A 26,300-nucleotide genomic window follows, 5' to 3' on the forward strand; every position below is an offset into this window, starting at 1 on the left:
ATTATTCCCATTAAAGACTGTTCTTGATCCACAGGTTCTTGTGTATCTGCAAGATGTATAATTTTTGATGTGCTTGGTCTTATGTATGCATAACGTATGGTGTGGGATATATGTATCAAACTCTGAATTTGTATCAGCTCAATGAAAGGAAAACTCAAGCCAAGCATCTTCCAAGATTCTTCATAAAAGAAATCGGTCCAAAAATTGTTTTCGAAAAAAAAAGGTGGATATATATGGCAGCCAGTATCTAGTGTATGGGCCTGTAGAATAAACAAGAAGAAATGTATCAGTGTCTTGACCGAAATCTTTTGTCGATAGTGGCTTGTGGGTGCCATGGATAGCCGCGAGAGCATTTTCTTCCTCCGCTACAAATGAGGCGATGTAGCTGCAATTTCCCCATTGCTCGAACGTCGTAGTCGAGAGCGCTCCTCTCAACCATGGCTTCCGCAGCGCATTGCATATCGCCCATAACAAGTGGTAGCAGCAGCAGTAGAGTCTCGCCCATCGCAAAGCAGCTGTGTGCTGGCCGCTTTGGCAAATCCTCACTCGCAGGATCATCAACGTCTACCCCCTTCTCCTACTCGCTCTTAACCACAAAGGTTCATTGTCACCCCTTTGCCCGTTCCTTGAAAGTATCTGCAACAGCAATTTCTGCAGAGCCACTGGTTACAACTCCTTCTTCAGATAGTACAGCGGCTTCCGGAAAAGAACGCGATTATGATGCCATCATTGTGGGTTCTGGCATGGGTGGCCTTGTTGCTGCCACACAATTGGCCATTCGTGGTGCCCGTGTCCTCCTCCTTGAGAAGTATCTTATCCCTGGAGGTAGCTCCGGATTCTATCAGAGAGATGGATACACATTCGATGTGGGATCTTCTGTCATGTTCGGATGTGGTGACAAGGTTAGCTGTGTTCTTTTGAATGCTCTTTATCCATAAGTTTGACAGGGCTTCTCCATGTAATCAGTTACAGTGAAAAGTCATAAGGCGAACAATATTGCTAAATGAACTTGAAAAATATGAAAATCTTCGGATTGCTAATGCATATTTCATGTGATAAATGAGTTTTTCCAAGAAGATCAGGAGAAAAGAAGTTTTTTCAAAAGGGTCTCTGCTATCATCGAACTTGTATTTCATGGGTCAAATAAGTTTTTTTTCAAGGAGATCAAATTCAAGCATCAGTTTATAATCTGCAGTGAACAGAAACCTAACTTCTTTTGAAGGTTGCATTGTCAACTTGCTTGTCTCTAGCTTTGCATATAACTGATGAACAAGTATTCTGCTGCTTTGCTGATTTAAAAACCTTTGCTAATAGTCACTGAGTGCTGCATTTCTAATCTATGTGCATCACATACATATGTATGGATCCCACATACAGCTTCTAAGGCCAATGAAAAGTATAGTACGTGATGAAATAGTTCAGAGAAAACTGTTCCCAATTAAGGGCAAGCAGGTGACTATTTTGCTTGATCGTTTTGGTTTGGAAGGTTGTTTTCCTTCTTAATATTTTAGCTATTTGGCTTGCTCCAGAGTGAACATGGTAACCAGAGGTACATGATATTGTTACATGCGATCATGATCATATTGTCTTTATGTTTGCATACAGGGTTCAATCAACCTTATTACAAGGGCTCTAGCGGACGTTGGTCGAAAATTGGAGCTGCTACCAGATCCAACAACTGTGCACTATCACATGCCAAACGGTTTGTCTGTTCGTGTGCATCGAGATTATGAGGCTTTCCTTTATGAGCTCACGAGTACTTTTCCACATGAAGCAAAAGGCATTCGCAGCTTCTATGGAGAGTGCTGGAGGGTGAGTTACAGATGTGGTCGTTAGCATTGGCTCAAACTTAAACTCCTCTGGTATCTAGTACTTACTGTTTTGTAAGCAGGTGTTTAACGCTTTAAACTCCTTGGAACTCAAATCTTTGGAAGAACCCTTATATCTTTTTGGCCAGTTTTTCAAGAATCCCATTGCTTGTCTAACTCTAGGTAGATTTTCTGAACTATTTAAAGTAACAAGCCAGTCAGTTTTCATCATGGCTCGGATGCATGGAAGCTTTTCTCTGATTTCTGTGATTTTCTTATGGGCCAGCGTATTATCTACCCCAGAATGCAGGGGACATTGCCCGAAAGTACATCAAAGATTCTCAACTCCTATCATTCATTGATGCAGAGGTTGGCAGTCAATTTTTAGGTTTGGTTAGATTTTCTTTGTTAGATTTTGTTAGAGTTCATGGTATTTATGAGGGTGCTCATGAAGTATGATTTGCAGTTTTCTGGATGATGTGCAGTGCTTCATTGTAAGTACTGTGGATGCTTGCCGTACACCGATGATCAATGCAAGCATGGTAAGAAATGTTCGCTTAGATACTTGTAAAGGTTACACCGAATTCTAGTTTCACATTGGGTATTTGGTCTTGACCAGGTGATGTGTGACCGCCATTATGGTGGAATAAACTATCCTAAAGGAGGTGTTGGGGGCATTCCACGACAGCTTGCAGAAGGACTGATTGAACGAGGTGGAGAAATACAGTACAAAGCAAATGTTAAGAAGATCCTCACAAAGGATGGTAAAGCGGTAAGTGATTGTTTGAGCTACAAACTTAGCAAATCAGAGCACTTTGCACACGTTATGCAGCTACATGTGTATTTCGCCCCCCCTCTCCCCCCCCCCCCCGCCCTCCCTCTCTCTATGAAACAGGGCTTGTATTAGGTGAAGGATGCCACCAACTCTGCTTTAAAAAAACACTAAGCATAGATGGGTAGTTTAATGATGAAGGTACGAAGCACAATTCTAACCAGGGAAATAACATTGCCAATAATGTTATAAAAGCTGATAAATATGTACGTTTGAGGGGAAAAATTCTTTCCTAAAGAGAGAAAAATTACCCTGGCAATATAAGAGGTTTTATGCTGATTTTTGGAAGGGGGAAAACGTAAATGGATAACAAGATTACCAAAATGACCATGTCAAGGGACACATGACTGAACAACACCAAAGCAAGATGACAAGGAAGAAGCAAAGAACTGAAACTGCAAGATAAAAGCCACTGCTTGACCTATAGATCTGAGTCACCTTGAACCCACAGACACTCTACGAAGAGAGCTCACATCCCAACCAGTATTCAAGTTTCGTGACAGATGTCACGGAGCAATGCGGCCACTTGCTGATGGAGGCTATTGAAACAACAGCTTGAGTGCAAGGCAAACAACTTGTCTGGGCAACTATACCATGATGCAACAAAATTCAGCATCAAAGCAGACCCCAAACCTGATAGTACTCATACACCCACCAACATGTTGTTAGAGTTTCAAGGGTCATCTCCTGGGTTTTCCACCTAGATCTAGGAGGAGGGCTTCTTTGTGGCTATGCCTGGCATAGTTACATGGGACGGCGGGTCGGGGTCGGGACGGCAAAAGTTAGGAAACGGGGACGGGGGTCGGAACGGCAAAAAAAAAAAGAGAGTTTTTTTGGCATTTTTTGACCTACACACATGCCACACACATAGAGCATCACTTTGACCATAAATTTACACTAAATAGACCAAAGAACACGAGTCATATAGGCTGTAATGTTCGAGAGATGTCGTCAAGGTTGGCTTCCCTTTGCTCTCGCGGTGTCGCCGTGGCGGAGGGATCAACGGCAACAAAACGGCCCCTCTTGGCCGCTTACGCAACCTCATACACCGTGAGTTTCTCAAGAAGATCCAACCTCTTCTCGGGAGCTACATGAGGGCAAAACTTCACCTCGTGACCGGGTTCATGAAGAAGATGGGCTCGCACTTTGTTTGAACCACCCGATCTCTTGTATGGACATAGCTTGCACGTCCATGGTCTTGCACCGCCACCTTTGCCACGCGAGCTAAAGTCGACTTCATCCCACCACGACCACGTTTGCACGGCGGGCCTCCTTCGAGAAGAAGCGGCTTGAGAAGTGGAGTTGGCTTGAGATGACATGATGGTGGAGAGACTCGAGAGAGTAGAGCTTAGAAGTTAGAAGGGTTAGAGGAGAGCTTGTGTGGAGAGAGAGTAAAGGAGAGCTTCAAAGTGGGTAGAAGAGGGAGAAGAGAGCTTCAAAGTTCAAACTTGAGCATTGAGCTTGAGGGAAATGGAATGAGTATTGAGCATTGAGACTATGAGTATTAAGAGGCCCAAGGGAGCCTTTTATAGCCTCCCAAGGGCCAAGGCTTAAAAAAATATGGCAGTTGGGGCTGCACAGAGCCGTTGCAAACGGTCAAAAACGGCCATTTTTTTGAATCCGACCCCGGCCGACCCCTGTCGTCCCCGTTCGGTCCGTCCGACCCCGGTCCGGCCCCGGCCCCGGCCGTCCCCCCTGCGACCCGCCCGTCCGGCCCGTTTTCCGTCCGTTCCTCGGCGTTCCCAGCCGTTCCCGGCCCGGTTACAGCCGTTCCCCGGCCCTATGGCCCGTCCCCCCCGTCCCCTGTAACTATGATGCCTGGCCTTCTCATGTGTATAGGTCTTGGGTGCCTTTTGTCCTGCCAAGCCACTTGTAGGCTAGGTATGTGAGGGCACCCTATTTTATGTTCGGTGTCTTTTTAGTCCCACATTTATTGAGTTGTGGGGTTTAATGGTTTGTATATGGGGAGTCAGGCAGGCAAGATGAGGCCCCTTTAGGTCCCCTCATGAGGAGATTGGCAGGCCATTTTACTACCCATTGTATGTAGAGGTTACCTGCAAGGCTTGTTCTATGGCCCACCTTGCCCCAACCATCTCTCTCTCTCTCTCTCTCTCTCGTGCACGTGGGCAAAAAGTCTAAAGAAGCTGATTTTATTACTTGAAAAGAACCCCTCAGAACGCCAACGGGTGCTGATTGTGAGGGCAAGTATATGACTAAAATACATAGCAGGCCAACAGGAAAATACAACTAGCCACACGGAGAGATTCGAGAAACTGTAAAAGGGAACCGAATCAGTCTTAAGGCGAGGACCTTGGCTGATGCAAGAGCAACGTATGGCATGGGATGCCAACGCCATTCACAACAACCAGGGGGAAGTAGGCAAATGCAACAGCTGCGGCAAAATTAGAGCTCATACCCGTCATTTGTGTTGATGTGCTTATGATGAGTACTTAATAAAATGGAAGGGTCAGTTTGAAAAGTTTGCTACTTGGGAATCAACTAGAGCGCTTTGAAAGCTTAGTATCCCCACTTTATTGATGTGGACACCAATGGTTCTCAAGGGGGGAAGTATGTTATGTCCCGCTTGCAAGAGAGGGGATCTAGTCTATGACTCGGTCAAGATGGGTGTCCAATGTTTGGGCGGACGTAGTGTGAACCTGGTGAGTGTGGCTGGTCACTTTTATAAAAGAAGGCCATTTGTAGTTATCGACCCCACAGGCAAAGTGCTAGCGGTTAGCCCGCAAGGCTAGGAGCGTGTGAGGTCACTTCAAGGAAGCGTGGCCGCATGGTATGGGACGCTTGGTCTTATAGGTGCACGTCTATGTCCTCAGATATTGCCCCAGCACATGGGAGCTATTGGATGGTGGCTATGGTCAAGTGGTTTCTCGTACGCATGTTGTGAGGATTAGTGGTGCTAATTCTATAATTAAGACTTAAAACTTCATACTTAAGATTAAATTGAGACTCAAGAGACTGAATGTGTGTTTGATTGATCGAATGATTGCTTGAAAACTGAGTACAATAGGCTCCTTATATAGGAGACGAAGAGACGCAAATGAAAAGACACGTCTCATGGTGACATGACTTTAGACGTAAAGACACATCCTTTCGGTGAAGCGCTGCAACCATTGGACGAAGAGTCGCAACTGTAGAGCGAATGGGTGTGACTAGTCGTCAAAGGAGTGTGGCTTTTGGCGAAGAGGCATGTCTCTTGAGTGAAGGGTCGTGGCCATCAAGCGTAGGGGTTCTCCTTGGCATGGAACTTTGCGTATCTGCAACTAGGAGTAGATGTAATACTGTAACATAGTCACAATCGTGACATTCCCTCCCATTTAAAATGAGAGCTTCGATTAAAGAAATGACTTCTGATGTTGATAGAACTCTGGAAAAGCATTGAATCTCCGAAAATCTTCTGTCTTTGAGTTATTTGAAACCTTAGTCTTTAACCTTTGCTTCTCGCGAAACCTTTTTGCTTTGACTGCTAAATCCCATGTCATTGCATTATTCAAAGACTTTTTATAGGAATTTGGCATAATCAGGTTGACTGCAACAAGAGATTGATCTTCAAAATCCTTCATGTGATATAAGACTTCTGGTTCAAAATCTTCCAATAACTGCAAAATATTTGGTGAAGAGGAAATCTTCTAAAGGCATTCTTCGAAGGGGTTAACTTCATCTTTGCTAATTGCTGGAGAGGATTTTGGACGGAGATTGCAATCATCTTCTAATAATGAATCCCAAAATTCTTCAGAGTCCTCTTCCAAAGCTGTCACTTCATGACTTGCAATTGGCATATCATCATCCAACAAAGAATCAAAGAAAGCATAATCATCTTCTGACTCAGAATCTGCAGCTATGTCCTTATCTTTTGTCTGGTAACGAAGTATCACTTAGAAAAACTTCTTGTTTGAGATCATCTTTGTCTTCATCAATTGATTCAAGAGAAGCTAATGAATTCAAAAATTCATCAATAATAATTTCTGCATTTGCATCGAAAAGCATATTCTCTTGATAATACACTGTATCATGCCGTTTGACTTGTATACGTGAGGCTTGAATCACTCGTTTCATATGATAAAGCCCGTGTAAAATCAGTTTACTTCCATTTTGAACAAATTGATAATATGTCCTCAAAAGCTAATTGCTGGACCATATTGGAATAGCGAATCCTGACCAAGAATCATGTTGTAGTAAGATAAAGACATGACTTCGAAATCCAGTTGATCTGCATAATTTTGAATATCGAACTACAACTGTCGAACTGTCTCATTACAAGTTAAAATTGATCCATCTGCTAACTCCACATCATATAAGTGATGTCTACTGAGTTAGTAAACCAAGCTGTTGAACTATCTGAGTGTTGATGAAGTTATTTGAGCATCTGCTGTCCACTTAAATATTGATGGAGCGACCATTGAGAGTTCCAAGAAGGCTCAAAACTTGCTTTGAGAGAGGCTCCAGAACTGAAGAACCACATTGAGAATGCTTCATAAGAAAAGTCAAATCCGTCGAGACATAAAGTGTTTCCGCGTTATAACTTCTTTTCAGATTAGACGGATTTGGTGATATCATTTATGGTCACCACCGCAAATTGTACATAATTCATCCTTCTTTGAAGTCGAAGAAGCATTTGACAAAGAGCCTTGCTGAGAACTAGAACGTTGATCTTGAGAAAAATCACGTGCTTTATCACGATCAAGTGGAGCATTTGAAGAAGATCTACTTTAAGATTGTCGATCTTGAGAATAGAACCTTGAAGTTGAATAAGGAGGGTGATAGAAACTCAGTTCGTTGGTTTTGTAGAGTACGTTCAAACTTGCACCTACTCTTGGGCACTGACGACGTGAGTAGGGATGTCATAGCTGTTGTCCAAGCTATGCATGATAAAGGTGATAATCTTATTCTTCCTGTTTGGACAAGCAACGAAGTTGAGGTCACATATTGTGAAGTTTGGATTTTTGCTCCTCGTAGGTTTGTAGTAGTATTCATTTTTTGATTTCGTATTTAGCTTACCTGAGGATTTAAGAATGTGTTCCTTTAGAGATTGTTGTGTGAAGTTTGATTTCTAGGATTAAGTTTTCAAAATGTCTTATCTTTTTTTGCTTAAAGTTGAGTACTTGTTTTAAGCCAAGTAAGTTGCGTCAACTTATTTTACGCATGCCTTTTCTAAAAACAGTTTTAAGTTAATAATGTTTTGTTTTATCTAGTTTTGTTTCGTAGCAAACAAAGTGATTGAGTTAGTTAGTTTGTTTGTTTTTGTTTATGTTTTTGTTTATGTTTTTGTTTTTTCTTTTCTTTTTTTGTGTCCTTGATTTTATAGTTTTATGAGTGCTTTATTCCCTCTTATAATTCGTGAGTTCCAACTATTGTGAACTTATGAAAGTATATAGAACCTTGAAGTTGAATAAGTTGCTTTGGCTTGTTGTCTGAACTGAGATTGTTGTTGTTGACTTTGGCTATAGCTTTCTCTGCAATCACGCTGTGAAAAGCGAGCGCTATTTGAAGATCTATCACCAGGGAAAAAGTTCCTTGTAGAGCGCCGATTATCGCCAAGATGTTCCACATAGGCGATTGCAGCATTAAAGGTGGTAGGGTTGTATATGTGCACATCATCCTTCAAGGTTGGTTCAAGCCTGTCAATGAAACTGTGTAGTTTATCAGAGGGACTGAGATTCTCTATTTCCAGTTAGTCTCTGGAGTTTGAAACTCTGTGATGTACGCCATAGTCACAGGGGACGCCGCTCTCTTTTTTACACTAAAACTCCATTTGAGTCCCGTCCCCCGTTCCCACTCCTCGGGACGCGTCCCTTGTGACTATATTGTACACAGCCAAGGAACCTGTCTAGCTCAAGCGGCGAAGAGAGGACCGGGCATGAAAATCCACATTGGCAGGTTCAAACGCCTTGCGAATAGCGCGTTGGAATTTATCCCAAGGTGTGTGTTTTAACATTAGCAACCTGTCGTTGCCACCAAAGAAATGCTGTGTCCTTGAGCAGAGAACTAGCAAGTGCAAAGTCCGTGTTGAACAAGTAGACCTCCATTTTGATTAGCCATTGGTCTAGTATGCGCTTGTTGCGGCAACCATTATAAGGCTTAGGCAGTTTAACATCCAATTTCTTCTGTGCAGCATTAAAATTTTTATAAAATAATTGAAGTTAGTGATTGTCTACCTCATCTGTTGGATCTGGTTCTTTTTGATCGTCCACTAAAGCTTCGGAAGAAGGTGGTGGAGAAGCAACATTAGTCGTCCGAGAAGTTGTAGGATGACTCCGTGAAGTGTTTTGCGTCTGCATCTGATCCAAGCGAGTGTAAAGTGATGCGAGGCTTGTGGAAAGTGTGGCCATCTGTTCCTTGACAAGAGTAAGGACGTCCTTTGATTGACCTCTCCGTCGTGAGAAATCGGCATGGTTACGCCTCAAAGGGAACTCGAATAGGTGCAGAAGCAAGTTCTGGGACAGGTACTCCGAGAGCCGAAACTATGTCGGAAACGGGTTCCGGCTCTAGAGTTTGGGAATTAGGAATACTTATCACTATGGGTGCAGGGGGGTTTTTCCGTGAGAACAATGTCCGGAATCATGTCTATATATGAGAGAAATGGGAGCGGTGCAGGAGCAATTACAGGCAGAGGTGAATTTTCCGGTAGTATGTTCTCCGAAATATCGTCAATGTATGATAGATAAGGAATTGAGAGAGGAATTTCATTGTCTGGGTCGAATTTCTCTGAATTAATACCCTTAAATTTGGTCTTGGCTATGTTTGATCCGGCCGGCCAAATTGGCCAAGCTTTCTAAAAGAAAAGTTTTTACGTAATTGGCTTGCTGAAATAGCGTGCGTAAGTTTATTGCAGACTGCCGATTCACGCAGCCACTCATCAAAAGACACTTCGCTTGGCCTTGAAGAGGCACACTGCTTGCAAAGGGGCATGGCTACAGGTACAGGGTTGAAGAGGTGCGTGACGATCTGTGCTCTCTAACGCACAGATGCAAGGTAAAAATTCCTTACGACAGATTTGGCAACCCTCAAATTTGATGCTGTGTATATCCAAATGACGAAGATAAGGCTATGTTAGGGCCAAATAATGAAGGGATGCCTCCAAGGGTCATTTAGGATGAGTTCCTAGATTAGGAGTGGATTCATAGCAAGTTTTGCAATGGAGTGCGAGGGCAGGTTCGAAAGGGTGTCACTCGAGCAAAGGTGCACGAGGTTCTCCGGGTACATGGCACACACCCCACTGCTATAATATGGTTAATAGTAGTAAGCAATAAACAAATACCAATGTTACCTCATACTGTCAGGAGAGAAATCACATTTCATCTTTCTTTTGCTTCCATACAATGCCGAGAGAGGGGGAGAGGGTGAGAGGCTCACAACCTTCGGGTCCCGGGAAAAAAATTTGCTCTAATACCACTGTGAGGATTAGTGGTGCTAATCCTACAATTAAGACTTAAAACTTCATACTTAAGATTAAACCGAGACTCAAGAGACTGGATGTGTGTTTGATTGATTGAATGATTGCTTGAAAACTGAGTACAATAGGCTCCTTATATAGGAGATGAAGCGACACAAATGAAAAGACACGTTCCATGGTGAAGAGACATGACTTTAGACGTAAAGGCACATCCTTTCGGCGAAGAGCTGTAACCATTGGACGAAGAGCTGTAACCGTAGAGCGAATGGGTGTGACCAATCGTCGAAGGTGTGTGGCTTTTGGCGAAGAGGCATGTCTCATGAGCGAAGGGTGGTGACCATCCAAGTATAGGGGTTCTCCTTGTCATGGCACTTTGCGTATGTGCAACTAGGAGAAGATGTAATACTGTAACATAGTCACAAACGTGACACATGTCCATAGGCAGTCTGTGTAGCCGAGAGATCCTCCCGCGTGTTCGTTTCTCCACCGGGGGGGGCAAAGAAGATAGAGAGAGGAGATGTCGCAATCTTATCTCTGGCACGCCCTCTGCTCTCTTTGACCTAGATAAAGAAACTCTTTCTTGAAGAATTCGCACTTAAGAGGCTTTATCATAAAGCTTCTCAGTTCTGACTACTTTGAGAACAGTGCGTATGCGCAGATGTTCAGATAGACTCCGGCTGTAAATCAAGATGTCATTGAGAAATACAACAACAAAGTTGCTGAGAAACGGTCTCAACAAATTGTTCATCATTTGCTAAAACATAGCAGGGGCATTGTTTTGTTCGTAGCAACCATAGTGTGTATGGAAACCCGCTTTAGGAACATCTTCTAGATTGATTCGTATTTGATAATAGCCTGATCGCAGGTGTATCTTCGCGAAGTATAACGCTCCATGGAGTCGTTCTATGAGATCATTCATACCCGGGAGCGGATACTTATTTTTAACGTTGAGTTTATTCGATCCTTTATAATCCACGCCAAAACGCATAGTGTTATCTTTCTTTCAAGAAAGCAACATAGGCGCTCCCTACGAAGATTCACTTGGTCGAACGAACCCCCCGTCGAGATAATCCAACTCTCGCTGAATCTCGTGCTCTTCCATCCTACTAAACCGATAAGGTTACTTGGAAAAAGGCTGACTACCAATTACCACTCCAATGGCATGATCTACTCCTCTTGAAGGCGGTAAGCTAGGAGGTAGATCATTAGGAAAAACATCCTTGAAATCAGTCATGATTTCTTGGATAAGGGTAGACTGGTTAGAATCTTCAAGTTCAATAGAAGAACATGAAACATTTTTACGAAATTTAGTGATAGAAGTACCAATAACTAATGAATCAAACCATGTGGATGGTATACACTGATAAAAGTTTACATCAGAAGACTTTGTATTTTTAAACATTTCCAAAGCAATAAATATTGCAAACCCATTATTTACATAATTCTGATTACAAAACAAAACAGACACATGAGACATGTCCTGTTTAACAAAAACAAGAGAGTGATATACATAGTCTATATACAAAGTACCTTATTTATTAAAAAACCATGGAATTCCTAAGATAACATCTGCTCTGTCTAGGTGCATGATGTGGAAATCCGGGTTTTCTTTGTAATCGGCTAGCTCAAGCACCAAGTTAGGAACCATCAGATTCCATACATCCTATCTTCACCTTGAGCCAGCTTCACACGATACTCACGGTCATTGTCCCACGTCTGGAGGTGTAGTTTTTGTACCAATTTTGCATCCACAAAATTATGTGAGCTTCCATTATCAAGGAGTACGGTCACATCGTGACCATTGATCTTTGTACGGAAACGGAGAAGATCGTGCTTATCAAACATTTTGGTGCTAAAATTACAGTTAGTGCACGAACTATGCGTTAAATGATGGATTTCAACTTGAATAACGTCGGCGTCGGAGTTACGTGAAATCTCGTGATTATGAACCAAAGGGCCCCTTGCGGTTTCTTGGTCTTCTTCTAGGGAGAGTCTTCAATTTGATGGTTCGTCTTGCCACAACCAAAACAAGCTCCCTTCTTCACTTGATGGTTCGTCTTGCCACAACCAAAACAAGCTCCCTTCTTCACTGCATCAACAATGATGGCATTCCTGGCTTTTTTCGTGTGTTGGGCATGACACGCTGTCGGGGGATATGTGTTCGCTACGTGAGCCGAGAAGGCGTCGGGCCTCTGGCTGTGGGAGGTGTGAAAGAGAGAGAACAAGAGACACTCACAGCTCTGGCAATCACCGCGATCATCAATTAATTGAATATTACTTTGAGTACAACTTAGTCCTTAGCCAAGGCGGGTTGTTAACAGCACTGTCACTTGGATCATCTATAACAAATTGCTGACGCGTCAAAGCCTAAAGAATGGAGCCAACTTATAGATGATGTGGCTGCCCGAGAGCAGAAACCCTAACTGTTGAAACCCTAATTCTGGATATCCTAACCCTAAAACCTACAAATCCTAATTTTGGAAACCCTAACCCTAGAACCTGCAAACCCTAATTCTAGAAACCCTAAGAAGAACAAGCAACAGAAGAAGAAGTCCTACCAACTTATGGGGACCCCGTCCGATGGGGCCCCAAGTGACATAAAGGCATTAAAAATAAAGCAGAACACACTCAAAAGACTTTGCACATCAAAATATGATGATGTGGCACTTGTACGGACGTCCTGGAATTCGCGGCGGATTTTTAGGAAAATCCCGAAATTTTAGGAAAGTGATTTTTTGGGGTCAGCTTTTCATATTTGATGCTTTTAGGCTTTGGACCTTTAAATATGAGCCTTGGGGGACCCTCTCTGACACTTTTTAGCGCGTAGATTGCAGAGCAGGTGCTCCTCGGCTGTTGTACTTTATCGAATCAGCAATAATATAAAGAAATACCGAAAGGGGCCCCGAACTCTCTGGGGTGGAATTCCGCCACTCCGTGTCGCGTGTCGTCTCTCTCTCTTTCAGTTCAATTGTTATTGAAGTGCTAAAAGTTTGTTCAGTCTGTTCTTTTTTATTGGCACGTGGTGCTCGCCTTGTGACATCATCTGCGAACTAGGAGTTTAAGCTCCCATTTACAGGATTAACCGGGCCGTTAACGACACCGGACTTAACAAAATGCTAATTCAATCTCTAACGGATGACGGTGATGGAAATTTTCCTCTGCCGCTTTATCTGCTTTAAATACCTTGTAGATTCTGCAAGCTTCAATTCACTTCACTGCCTCGATCATCAAGCTTCAGTTATTACCAATTATTGTGTAACTTCTTGCTTTATGCACTTTGGATTGGCTTATCTACCGTTCACGAGCTTAATCTTCATGTCTACTCGACTTGCTCCGAGTCCCTTAACCCTTGCTTGGCCTACCTCGTGCTTTCCTCTTGCTTCTTACCTTACTTTGTTTACCGTGCATGCCTTCTCCTGCTTTCTTCTCTTGCTTTGGTTCAAGACCAAGCTCGCCTTCTCAAGCTTACTCGCTTCGACCTCGACAAGTTTACTTGCTTCGACCTCGATTCGACCTAGCCTCGACTTTTGCTTGTAATCCTCTTCTCGCCTTGGCTTGCTGAAGCCTTCACAAGTTTACTCCCTTGGTTGCTTCGACCAAGCTTCAAGCTCCTTCCCCTTCTTGCTTGTTCATGCCCTCTCAAGCTTCACAAGAGCCGAGAGAGAAAGCACTTTGCCTAGTCCAAGCTCGAAAGAGAGAGGAAGAGCTTTAACTGCTTCGAGCATGAGAGCGAGAGAGAGGGAGCTTTGCTCCTTGCTCCGAGCCCTCTCCGCCTTCCTCTTCTTCGTTTGCTCTCCTTTTTGCTTTTCTCGAATCTCTCCTTAGTTCGCGTAATAATCCTTTGCATGCAACAATTCCTATTTATAACCCCCTCCCTCCCTTAGCAACGACGGCGCTGTCGTTGCTAGGGAGGCAAAAAAACTGCCTCTATGACGTGGCAGTGGCGGGTTTTGCAACAACACCGTTCGCGGCGGTTTTGGTACCAACTAGAAGCGCCCTAAGGAGCTGCACGTTTTTCGTTTCTCGGTCGAGCCCGCCCGAGCACTGAGCTGGCCAGCGCGAGCGCCTTCTTCTCCTTGCGCTGCAGTGCCCGCTGCTTGCCTTCACGCCATGCTTTCTTTCTTTCTTGTTCACACACAAAATCCCTCTTTTCATTACCTTTGGGCGGCCATTTAGCTTAAGTGGCGGCCTTGCCATATTATATGGGCGGCCATTCCCTTGCATTGGGCGGGCAACGACTTTTGGACGGCCTTATGGCTTTGTAAGGGCACCACGTTCGGTATACATATATTGCAAACATGTCGGCCATGCAATATTTTGCAACAAGTAAAAGGCATCATGTTTGGTACACATGTTGCCCAAGGCAATGCCAAGGAAGACATTTTTCTCTAGCAAGCCTTGACTAACAATATCTTCGAGAATCTTATTGCCCATAACATCATCCCGAATAATGCCAAAATTACCCAGCTCAGCAACGCCAACAACCGACACCGGACTCTGCGTGCCAAGCCGTAAATCCCTTCAGACTTAAACTGCATAAAATGCATACAAACCTTGCCGAGGCTGTAAAATTCCCATATGGCACTCTGACCGAACGGACCAGGTTGGTGCGGAACCGGCTCCCGGTAAATCTTTAATGATCAATAACTTGGCAACCGTAAATCCGATCACCGATCTGAAAAGACCGACGCGCTCCAGAAATTGAGCACTTCAGCCCGATGCATTCATTTCAGTTTTGTCCCCTCAGTTGCAGTTGCCTAATCCAGTACAGATCTGCAATCGAATTAAACTTCAAACTGCCATAACTTCTTCACCGTAGCTCCAATCGACGAGCCGTAAAGACAGGCCAGTAGAGCACTTCAACCACTGCAGTTCTAAATCATAATGTTTCATCCGTGCCCACTTCAAGCATAGCCCTTTTTAGCATCATTAAGGCATGTTTTGGCCCTTTCAGCTGCATTTGACATACATTCAACATTAAACTTTGCCTGTTACCATGCCCTAAACACTGCTCATTAATTATGTAAGCTTCAAACAAACTTGATGTGCATTTTTTAGGCATCTTTCTTAGCATGGGAGCGGAGCCGCACGACAACGGAATGGTGTTAAGAGAAGGTCGCGACGACGACTTGGACTTTTGCTTTAATCAGGGCCGCTTCCTCGAAGTGCCTTCGCCGGATTGGTGATCAAAATTTCTTTTCTTCTCATAATTCATTCCATTTATTAAATGGAACGTTTTGGCCCTTGCCACAAGGCCCACAACATCCTCGACATCAGTCGAGGCTTTATCTTTAATGAAGGCCCAACGATAATCTTCATGTAAACCAAGCAGATACATATGCACAACGCGTGTAGAGTCCACGTTGCAGAAGGTGGGTGCCTACTTGTGTTGCTAAATGGACTATTCTCTTATTTTTCTGAGGAATTTCTAGTCATTGAAATAAGGATATCTAAATGTGTACACTTGAACTGTAAAAGTTAGGAAATGTAGATCTGCTGGTATTGATACAAGCCATCCGGAATGGACAACTTTGATGTGTCATATGATGGGTGACATTAAGCATCGCAAAGGAGTTGTACCATTAGTTCAGTGGACGAGACCGGGAAGTGGGTATTCCCATTGCGTCACATGATGGGTGACGGCCCACGAGAGCATCAGGTAGGGAATATTCCATTGGTACGGGAGGAAATCCGAACTGGAAAAAGGAATACGCATAAAGACTCAGGCACAAGAATAAAGACGGGTTTTGAGAAGCTTTTTTCTAAAAAGTGAAATATTTTGAAGTGCTTTCTAGGAAGGCAAATGCTTTTCCCCAAGGAACTGTGTCTGCATATCTGTGCATAAGGTTGCATCCAAGGACGTTGGAAAATGGTGTGTAGCATCGGTTTTTAGTTCACTAAGTTTTTATTGAGTTTTTAATCAGGTTCACATCATTTTAAAAGATGACCGGAGTGGGCAACCAATTATAAAAATTAAGCAAGGCCAGTAGGAGGCACCCCATGAACTGCTAAAATCAGCCTGAGGTCTCTCTCTCTCTCTCTCTCTCTCAAAAGCCGCCGCCAGCCCTTCCTCCTCTCTCCTCCCTATTCCGATCGCCCGGTTTCATCTGTTATTGTTGCGGGAGGGTTGGCGGCTATTCGTGCCGCTCCCCGCAGCTTATAAATTCAGCAAGCGCTCCTTTTTGGCTACCAGTTCTGCCAACACTAGCTACAACAGTACTCCGTCGCGGTACTCCGTCATTTGTGCTTTTTGCAGGTACTCCGTCGTGGAGGAGCAAGGAGGCTTCGGCCTACGCTCAGGGATTTTGAAACGGAATCCGGATTGGTATACGGAGTTTCCTACTCCGGATGTAGACGGAATTGAGAGCTCGCCTCTTGGAAATTCCCGCATGGGAAGGAATCGACCATCGAGTCTAAGAATTAGAACGGAGGGGTTTCTCTGGCTCTTGTGCTTGTAAAAAGATTCTCCGTAATAAAGATTCTCTTAAGGGGGGGACCAGCCCATCTACTTGTCCCCAATATTGTGTCAATTTTCTCCCTTGTCTCTTTTGGTTGAAAGTCTATTTATTTCAGCTTATTGATTGTTCATGTGCTGCTCCCGTTTGTGACAGTGGTATCAGAGCTTGGTCGCCTCTCTTTTTCTGCAGGGGAGGGCAATTTCGGGAAGGAACGGGAAGAACCATGACGAGCCACGGTATAACCGCTGTAGACAAACTTCAGTAAGTACGAGTTCAAGTCGAGGAATTGCAGCAGCTTCACACGCTGCTGGCTGTCCAATAGAATCAAGAGGCTGCAAGGAACAGATGCCGATGGACATCAGGAAAATCGTGCCGGTGGTAACAAGTTGCAAGAGAAAAGCGCGGAAAGAGGTGCTGAAGCATACGAGGGATTTTTGGATTGGAACAAACGGCCTACCAAGAGTAAGGGCCAGGAAAAAGAACTCTCTTTGCTGAATGAAGCAAGGATGTCTCTCTCTCTTCTCCATCGTACTCTCCTGATTATACTAATACTTCCACTTCTCATAGGGTATCTAAGTCTTCTGCCAAGAAGAGAATGCCTACTTCCCTACATAATACTAAAGAGAAGCCCAAGTTCAAGAAGGATAACCGCAAGCGCCACCACAAGATGTGGGTTTTCAAATCCGGTGACGTAAGGATGTCAAGTTTGATATTTACACATGAGGGAGAGACATCTTCAAGGCATTGTCTTTCATCAAAACAATTTGAAGTTGCTTTTGCCAACGGTAACTTTATCGAAAAATCCAAGTTGCGTCATGTTGGGATGTATTTCAAGGAGATGGCAAGCATCTGGTGACTAGCAAAGATTTTGGAAGGTACACAAGCCAGAATGTGGACTCAATTCAAATCTGAAGTTTATGAACAATTTCTTCCGTCCGACTTCGAGAAGGATATTCGGAAGGAATGGGACTAGCTCGCCCAGAAGGAACATGAGAAAGTGATGGCTTATGTTGACAAGTATTGGTCGGCTCTTTTGAATGTTATGCCACGCCTTTCATGAAGATTTTGGACGAGGAAAAGATGAAGAAATTTGAAGTAGGCCTTCAACTATTACTTCGGAAGAGCATGAAGGTATATCTCCACGATACCCTTCAACGAATGATGGAGTCGACGATCATTGCCGAGGATTTACATTCCATTGGCACCCCCAGATGGATGGTACACAACACGTACCGTGCATGGCAAAGAGCGGTCTATGATGACCATGGCGACGAAGGCAAAAAACGTCCCCGTGAGGCCTAGATTAGCCTAAGAAGCCAGAGGGTACCGGCAAACGGCTTAAGTATCTCACGCCGAACTAAGTACAAACCTTCAAAAGAGCAAGGAAGGTGTTTCTTTTGTGGTGAGAAAGGACACATGAAGACCGACTACCCTGTTTGGTAGCAACGGCAGGAACAAGCATTCGAAGAAGGAACCAGCTCCACCGAGCTTGAATTCGATTCCTGATGTTCAAGGGAATATGGAAACAGAAAAAGGGAAGTGCTAGCTTATAAAGGGTTGGGGATTTGTTAGTAACCAGCAGGTTTTGATCCTTTATGACCTTGAATCATCGTACAACTTTATCTCATTGGATATTGCAGAACGCTTGGGCCTCACACCGGCTCAACTTGGGACTCCAGTCACTTCTGGATCGACATTCCAGGGGTTGAGTACCAATGCAATTCTTGTGCAAGGACAACTCAATCTTCGGATCGGTAAGTACAAGGAACGGGAATCATTTTTTATGGCACTTATTTAGGGATGTGATATTGATAATCTTGGGTATGCCATGGCACTACCATATGTAACCGGTCCCAAATTATGTGGTAAAGACCCTCGCTTTTGAGCATGAGGGTAAGAATATTAATTTTTTTTGCTGATGTTGGGGATTGGCTATTTCATATTGTAATCCATATTTCCATTAAAAAGGAAATAAAGAAGTGTGTTTCTGCTTACTTGATTTTCGCACTGGAAAACGATAAAACTAACGAGGGTTCGCTCTCTAGTTTGGAAATTAAACGTTTTAAATTTATTGAAAGGTGTAAGGACTGTTTCACGACACACTCTTCCGGATAAGCTACCCTGGAACGTCCGGAAGATTATCGCATTGATCACGTATCGGGTAGCTCACCTCCAAAATCAATCCCCTTACAGGGTAAGTCTTGCTCAGCAAGAGGAATTTTGAAGCAAGTTAATGAGCTTTTGGAAAAAGGTCTAGTACGACCGAGTACTTTGCCCTAGTTTTACTGGTGCAGAAGAAAGATGGCATGTTTTGAATGTGCATAGACTACCGATCTTTAAACAAGATGGCATGTTCCGAATGTGCATCGGCGCAATGCTTAACCAAGAAGCCCATGCAGTGGCTTATGAAAGTAGACGGCTCAAGGATGGAGAATTGCATGTCTCGATCTACGAGAAGGAACTTATGGCTGTGATTCACGCCTTGTCTCCCTGGATATTGTGATCAAAACCAATCATTAGAGTTTGCGGAAAATATTTGAGAAGTAGATGAGATGGGGTGAACTTTTTGTCCATGTTTCACCTCTAGATCCTTCATACGGTTGGGAGTAAGAACGTGGCTGCAGACGGCCAAGGGTGACTGCAATTACCTTTGTATATCACCAGGAACTGGAATCACTGCCGGATTTGTATTCGAACAACCCAGACTTCGCCTCCATTTGGAGCAAGTTACAGAACGGAGAGAATGAATATCTGTATTTCATTCAAAATGGTTACCTCTACCACCACCAAGCAATTTGCGTGGCAGTGCCATTTGAGGAAGAAAATCATGGATGAAGCACATGCTTCGACTTATGCAGGTCACCGGGTATTCTCCCTACGACTTTAGCATTGGGAATATATTCTTTTGGCCAAGCCTTAAAGCAGACATCGATCATTATGTCAGGGAATGTTTTGTTTGCCAAAAAGTCAAGTATGATCGGCATAAGACGCTTGGGTTACTCCAACCCTTGCCTGTGCCTGATCAACCTTCGGAGAGTATTGCCATGGATTTATTATGGATCTTCCAAAGACTAAGACTAGAATGATGCAATCTGGACCATTGTGGACAGATTTAGCAAGCAAGCTCACTTTATTCCAATGAGGAAATGATCAAAGCAAATCATATGGCTAGGGTTTTTCTAGCACATATTTTAAGCATCATGGAATGCCCAAGTCTATTGTGAGTGATCAAGATCCTTGCATGACAGGAAATTTTTGTCGTGCCTTGTTTGATAACCTTGGCACGAAGTTGGCTTTTCTGCGTGATTGAAGAGTCCATGCTAGAAGCAAATCTAGAATCCGCATTGGGAGTTTTTGGAATAGCTTCGAAGTGTGATCACTAATCACATCATGCACATTACCAGAATCAAACAAGATTACAATGCGCTGACCATTCACATGACCATAACACTTAACGAGAGACTCATCAAGACTTGTGGACGGATAGTACTCTTGCTCAATTTTACTCTCAGCACCAACCTTGGGTGGTTGCTCCTACTTCCTTGACAAAGCGTAGAGGATCTTTCCAGTCTTTGGATGATGGCGTGGCAGATGAGGCAGGTTTGTCATCTTTGTGATCCTCAAACATGGGACATCTATATGTTGGCTTTTGGCATTGAGAACCGGTTTTTCGAGCAGGTTGGCTTGAGTTCTTTCTGTAGGAGGTGCTGCCTACTTTTCTTTCTACTGACCATAGCTATTGGTTACATGCCCTCACGGCATGGTGTACAGGCAGTGGAACTCTGGACGTGGCAGACACTTGATGGCTGTTTTAGGATCTCATAACTACAGATTTGCCATTGTTGGACAGGCTTTTCTAAAGGAATATATAGCCAGTCGGCAAAACCACCAAACAGTGAACACACCACCTTTGAGAGAAAGTCCCAGGGTGATATCTGCCAAAAACGAAGAGACCAGCCATGGATTGGGGGTGAGGCTGCAACCTGTTTTGGAACAGCAACCTCCCTTACATGGTGGAAATCAAGTTCAGTTAAGTATGTGCAGAAGAATGGGCTTGATAAAGAACATGCTATGGTTCTCATTATTCCTTACTATGAAGGGGAAAGTAGCTCCAGTGTAGAAGATGATTGGTCATCATTTGTACGAGGAAGCACCTTCAAGAGTAATAACCATGGATTTGAGTACTTTGTTAGTATATTGCTGATGGGGAGATTATAACTCCACTTTTTGGCATTTGCTGATTATTTGATGAGCAGTGCGATGAGCCCCAACTGAAGCGGTGGGGACCTTGTATGTAATATCCGTTGCCCATTGACTTGGGAAAAGGAGGTGAGTAAATACATGTACATGCACATTTTCTACGTAGTGAAGTGTTTTTCCATGACCTTCTTACAACATCAAACCCTGAAGGCTAAGGTGTTCGTTGCTCCCTTGATAGAAGGCCCCTTGGGCTTCCCCTGCGGACATATGATTCTATCAAGTACCTCAGGCTCAGTCATTTGAATGAATGTGGTTTCCTTTTGAGGTGTTTCCTTTTGATGTCATTTTGCTGATAAGAGCCCTGACAGTTCATTGGAAAGATTAAGCATGTGCAGCAGAATTTTTCTAACACTAAAGGCATGTTGTGTCACTTGTGTGTGTGTGTGTGTGTGTTGGGGGGGGGGGGTATTTGATTCTTAAGCTTTAATCCCACAGTTGGGCACTTATGACATCAGTGGGGATGCACTTCCTTAAAAAAAGAATTTGCATTTGTCCTCGACTTATTTAGGTATATGTAGGGAGTATACACCAACAGCTGGGAAAGAGATTTTTGGCAAAATGTCTTCTTTTTATATTGCAGTTAAATTTATATGTTTTGTTCCTGTGGGTAAGGCCATCGCTTCTGTGTCTCAGTGAAATTTCTTCATACTTGTGTTTTGCGGAAACTTGGCTCCTTTTTCTTTTGGGTTGTTGTGTAGTCGTATTGAGTCCTTAATTTGTTGCGACAAGGCAGGTGGCAACAAATTTCTTCACACTTTTGTTTTACCGAATTTGTATCAAACTTGGCTCCTTACTTTTTCTTTGGGGTTGTTGTGTAGTCATATTGAGTCCTCAACTTTTTGCCACAATGCAGGTGGGTGTAAAGCTTGCTAGTGGACAGGAAATTCTTGCGAAAGTGGTGGTGTCAAATGCTACTCGATGGGACACGTTTGGTATCAAGCTAACTCAGGTTTTGTTCTTAGGGGTATGGGATGTTACTTACACAGTTTCTTAGTCCTTGCTTTTTTGTTATGCAACATCAGAGAAAATGCTTGATTTGGATCAAGTACCCAAGGAGGAGAAAAATTTTCAAAAATGTTACCAAAAAGCGCCTTCTTTTCTTTCTATTCACATGGGCATCAGAGAGGAAGCCCTTCCTACCGATACGGACTGTCACCATCTTGTGCTGGAGGTATGCTTTTATATTCCCCATCCAATGCAGAGATGTACTGGAGTCTCCTCACAGAATTATCTTGTTGACATGATAGGATGACTGGAACAATCTAGAGGCTCCTTATGGAACTATTTTTCTTAGCATTCCGACTGTTCTGGACCCGTCACTGGCTCCTGAAGGACACCATATTCTTCACATCTTCACTACGGCTTGGATGGATGACTGGGAGGTAAAACATTTTACATGAGTGTTCTTTGTTTCATTGATTTTACAAAAGTCAAGGGAGATTAATTTTGAAAAACATATCAAAGGGCCTGTCACCAGCAGAGTACATGGCAAAGAAGGAGGCTGTTGCTGATGTTATTATTGGAAGATTAGAAAAGATGCTGTTTCCAGGTCTACGGGATGCAATCACATTCAAAGAAGTAATGCCTAAGATTAATAATATTCATATACATGAAGGTTATTTATAATATATTCTTCTATTCATGGAGGTGTAGCTCTTAAGCTTTAAGAAGCTGGTTTGTATGTTTAGATTGGAACACCCAAGACGCACAGGCGGTTTCTTGCACGGGATGCTGGAACATATGGGCCAATACCTGCAGGCAGGCCCAAAGGACTTCTTGGCATGCCTTTTAACACTACGGTATGCTACTTTTTTCAGTTGACGAAAAAACTGAAGTATGCCGCATCAGAACCTGCAAAAGATGCATAGCTTCAAGTAAAAAAGGACCAATTACATTATTAAACCCTAATCCCCACCCATACCCCCCCCCCCCCCCCCCCAAACACACACACGCGCACACACACACACACACAGTCAATTACATTGTTAAACCTTGATCGCCCCCACACAAATGAACCGTAATTTAATTATTTATTGTTCAATTAGACTTCTTCTTTGGGGCTTTTGGTTCTGAAGTTAGCATAACTGTAGGCCGTGGAAGGACTGTACTGCGTTGGAGACAGCTGCTTTCCTGGCCAAGGTGTTATTGCTGTAGCGTTTTCTGGGATCATGTGTGCACATAGAGTGGCAGCAGATATAGGTAAGTGCAACTCCAAGGACCTTTATTTGTTACATTGATGGCATTATCAGGAAGAATGACACCTTGTGTATTGCACATGCATGCATATATGTGGGTCTGAACTCAAACATGCACATGTGGCCAGTACACTGGTATTTGATGTGATTCTTGCCTTTACACTAGTGAGCATGCATACATGTCGGCATGTGAATTGTTGGGGGTGGTGTATATCTATGTATGTGCCGCCTGCTCATGTGAATTCGTGTACGCTTTCTTTTGCTGCCTCTTTTTGTTTGGCAGGTGGTTATCAGTCATTTATCGAGAAAGCATCTTCTTTTGTGCATTTGCACTTTTGCACCTACAAGAAGAGGCAAGCTTTCTGTGGTGCATAATCTAAAGCCCCACTTTGATTGTAGGCCTCGAGAGACGATCTGCGATACTGGACAAGGGCCTTTTGGGTCTTCTATCCTGGTTTCGGACTCTTGCATGATGAAGCGGCATTCCATGGACTTGGACGCTGGAGGCGACAAATGATCTCAGTTAACATACATAGTTCCCGATCAGGCTGGGATGTTCTGGAGATGCATTTTCCATATGCATGACTGTGGGTGCATGGGCTCTCCCAATTTCTTCCAGCAAGTATTGCCTTGTCAGCTCTTCTGAGCTTATTATTGGGGTGAATGGATCAGGCCACAGGAACTTGGGGTCTGATTGGCTTGTATTCTACATGATCTGCTATCCCTATCATGCCAGGTGCAGCTGAGCCCATGGTTCCTTTTACCCCTTCTTGTTTGGTGCCTCATGGGGCTCCAATTATGTATCAAATGCTCTCAATTCATCATCACTGTGCTGAAGATATTTAGTTGAACGCTTATGGATTCGTGTAATTGATGACTTGATACAGAGATAAAAACCTTGTGTATTTTTTGTCTTCGCACATACTACTGCAAATGGGAATATAGAAGGTGCAGAATGTCAGTTTTCAATGGGCATCTCTAATTTCACTTTCTACTCACCTAGTGGAGGCAAGCTTATACGCAAGAACAAATTCTATGCTAGGGATAGCAAGTGCGAGTTTTTAGATCTCTTGATGCCATCTTTAAGTGGCCGTCACCTACAAATTCGGAGGATTTTGTACAAATTCTCCATAGGATGGTAGGCTACTATTGCACATTCATCAGGAATTCTGTCGAGATCTTTGTGTCCATATGATGAAAGGTCAAGGACATGCTTTTAGTTGGGTAAGAAAGTAGGGAACCTGTGTGTGATAAGTACCCAATATTTGCTGGCATATATGCTCCCCCCTTGTGTGCCTTTAGCTATTCCTCCTATACTAGCTAGCGTGTATCGACACTGTGCCAAGTGTGTTTGTGATAGATGCTGGTAATAATGTATTGGTGCAGTGCTGTCTTAGGAGATGGCTTCCGCAAACTTAAAACTTGTTGTCATTAAGGCCAATTAGCGTGGTGCCGCTTTAGCAGGTAGACATGGATTTTGAGAAGAGGATAGATAAAGCACAACAAGATTGCTCATCTAATGAGAGGGAGCTCAATTAGTGCGGTGCTGCTTTAGCAGGGTAGACATGGATTTTGAGAAGAGGGTAGATAAAGCTCAACAAGATTGCTCAACTAAAGAGAGGGAGCATTGTGCTATTCTTCACATTCTATAAAACTGGAAACAGTATTTATATGGTGTGTTTTAAGTTGTATCTGATTTAAGTGAGTCTCAAATGGTTTTGAAGGGTAGGAAGGCCAAATGGACAAAGATCCTTCTATAAGCTACAATATTGTAAAGGACATTAATGTGCTAACAGATGCTCTACCTAGAATGCGTGAGATTAATGCTCTTGGCTTCACAGAGTTGAGTGTGCTCCTTTTATTTCTTAAGGGAAAATGTGATTATGATCTACCATATTTAAAGGTGTGGAATCTTATGCAAAGGAAAGACCTCTCTCGTTTAGAAAAAAAAACCAAAACAAATTAAACAAACGTACCAGAGGGCCCATAAGGGGAGGTGCTTATCCCTTCCAAATACTAGTCATGAAACACGGTATGGCAAGGGCCACGTACCATTGGGCAAGAGCTACGCGTAGGCATCGCCATGGCCACCTAATTGATGCACCACATGCTGGGAATGGCAAAGAGAACTCATAGCAACCAACTAGGAACCTCCCCCTCAGGTGAACCACAGGAGGAGGAGGATGCACTCAAGTGTTCAAGGGCAAGAGCCCTAGCAACGTGAGCACTAGGTGTCTCTCCAGAGGGAACCCAAAGGGGGATTTGAACCCACAACCCATAGGTTGAGAAGCCTAAGCCTTATCGTTAGACCAACTCTTTGAGGACAAGACCTCTCATTTTAAAGGGAGTGTCAGTGATAACTCTACACAAGTCCCCCATGAGTTGAATTGATGGAAACACTTTCACATTGGTAATGAGTACTTACACATTGGTACTTACTTCATAAGGGGACAGAGTGCCTAGGGACTCATAGACTACGCTTTAAATAGTTTATGAGTGTTAAGATAGTCTTAGTGCATGTCATTTAGGATGGAAAAGACATACATTGTTGCAAGACAAAAAATTTACTAGTCAAAATTTAAATAAATAGTCTAAGAGTATGTCTTAAGAGTGTCAAAAGTGTGAGGTAGACAAAGCTAAGATTATGACACTACACAGGCTATAACATCCATTAGAGACCCCAAGCGAGAACCTCTATGGAATCATCGAAGTTCTAGAGTTAGCAATGCTATTTGTGGAGGATGTTTCTAAGTTTTATGGGTTGTCAAATGACATTGTTTGTGTTCTTTATCTCAAGTTTAAGAGTAGTTAATCACTTCACATTTACACTTCTCTATTCCTCAACAAGCAATAAAAAATCTTCCTATTGTGTCACGCTGTAGCACTGGAAAACTATTCACGCAAACATTTTGTGGAAGTAACTTTTCAAGAAGTAATTGCATTTGTTTCAAAAAGTTGACCTTATTCGTGCAGATTGCTTGTCAAAATTAAGCAAAAGGAAGGCTCATTTTCATGCCCATATCCACATCCCCATTATGTTACCATATACATGTGGTAGTGATGTGTGTGAACACATTAGGACCGCTGGGGTATTTTTTCCCTCTTTAGGAGGTTTTTTCCCCGTGCATGGTATATACGCCCATCACTCTAGGGCTATCTATCTTTCCATTGCACACTAAGTAATATACTCTCTATTGTGTGCCTTGAGCTTCCTTCGTCTTCTCCAAGCTGTGTGTGTTTCTCTGCAACCCTAATTCCAACAATTGGTATCAGAGCAGGTTGCGTCCTCTCGGGCTTAGTCGCCAGCTGCTCTAGTACACGCGTGCTCACTTTCTTCGA

General features: G+C 43.3%; 1 protein-coding gene across 1 annotated transcript; it reads left to right on the forward strand.

The window, feature by feature from the left end:
* Window positions 1-300: 300 nt before the first annotated feature.
* On the forward strand, window positions 301-23,866 carry CRTISO (carotenoid isomerase). The gene is made up of 13 exons (XM_086521784.1): window positions 301-902; window positions 1,606-1,812; window positions 1,892-1,991; window positions 2,095-2,177; window positions 2,294-2,350; window positions 2,428-2,580; window positions 21,620-21,698; window positions 21,789-21,937; window positions 22,014-22,148; window positions 22,231-22,344; window positions 22,455-22,565; window positions 22,857-22,965; window positions 23,361-23,866. The coding sequence occupies exons 1-13, from the start codon at window positions 438-440 to the stop codon at window positions 23,432-23,434; spliced, it is 1,836 nt and encodes a 611-aa protein (XP_086377910.1). The 5' UTR covers window positions 301-437; the 3' UTR covers window positions 23,435-23,866.
* The last annotated feature ends 2,434 nt before the right edge of the window (window positions 23,867-26,300 follow it).

This window comes from Adiantum capillus-veneris, chromosome 10 (genome assembly GCF_014529385.1).
Source record: "Adiantum capillus-veneris isolate H3 chromosome 10, ASM1452938v2, whole genome shotgun sequence".
NCBI lineage: Eukaryota > Viridiplantae > Streptophyta > Polypodiopsida > Polypodiales > Pteridaceae > Adiantum > Adiantum capillus-veneris.

Excerpts from the sequence above, each read along its gene's own strand:
- CRTISO (XM_086521784.1), top strand. The coding sequence starts at position 438 with ATGGCTTCCGCAGCGCATTGCATATCGCCCATAACAAGTGGTAGCAGC. Across the intron at positions 2,351-2,427 it reads CGATGATCAATGCAAGCATG|GTGATGTGTGACCGCCATTA; the intron begins GTAAGAAATGTT and ends GGTCTTGACCAG. Across the intron at positions 22,149-22,230 it reads CTTGGATGGATGACTGGGAG|GGCCTGTCACCAGCAGAGTA; the intron begins GTAAAACATTTT and ends AACATATCAAAG.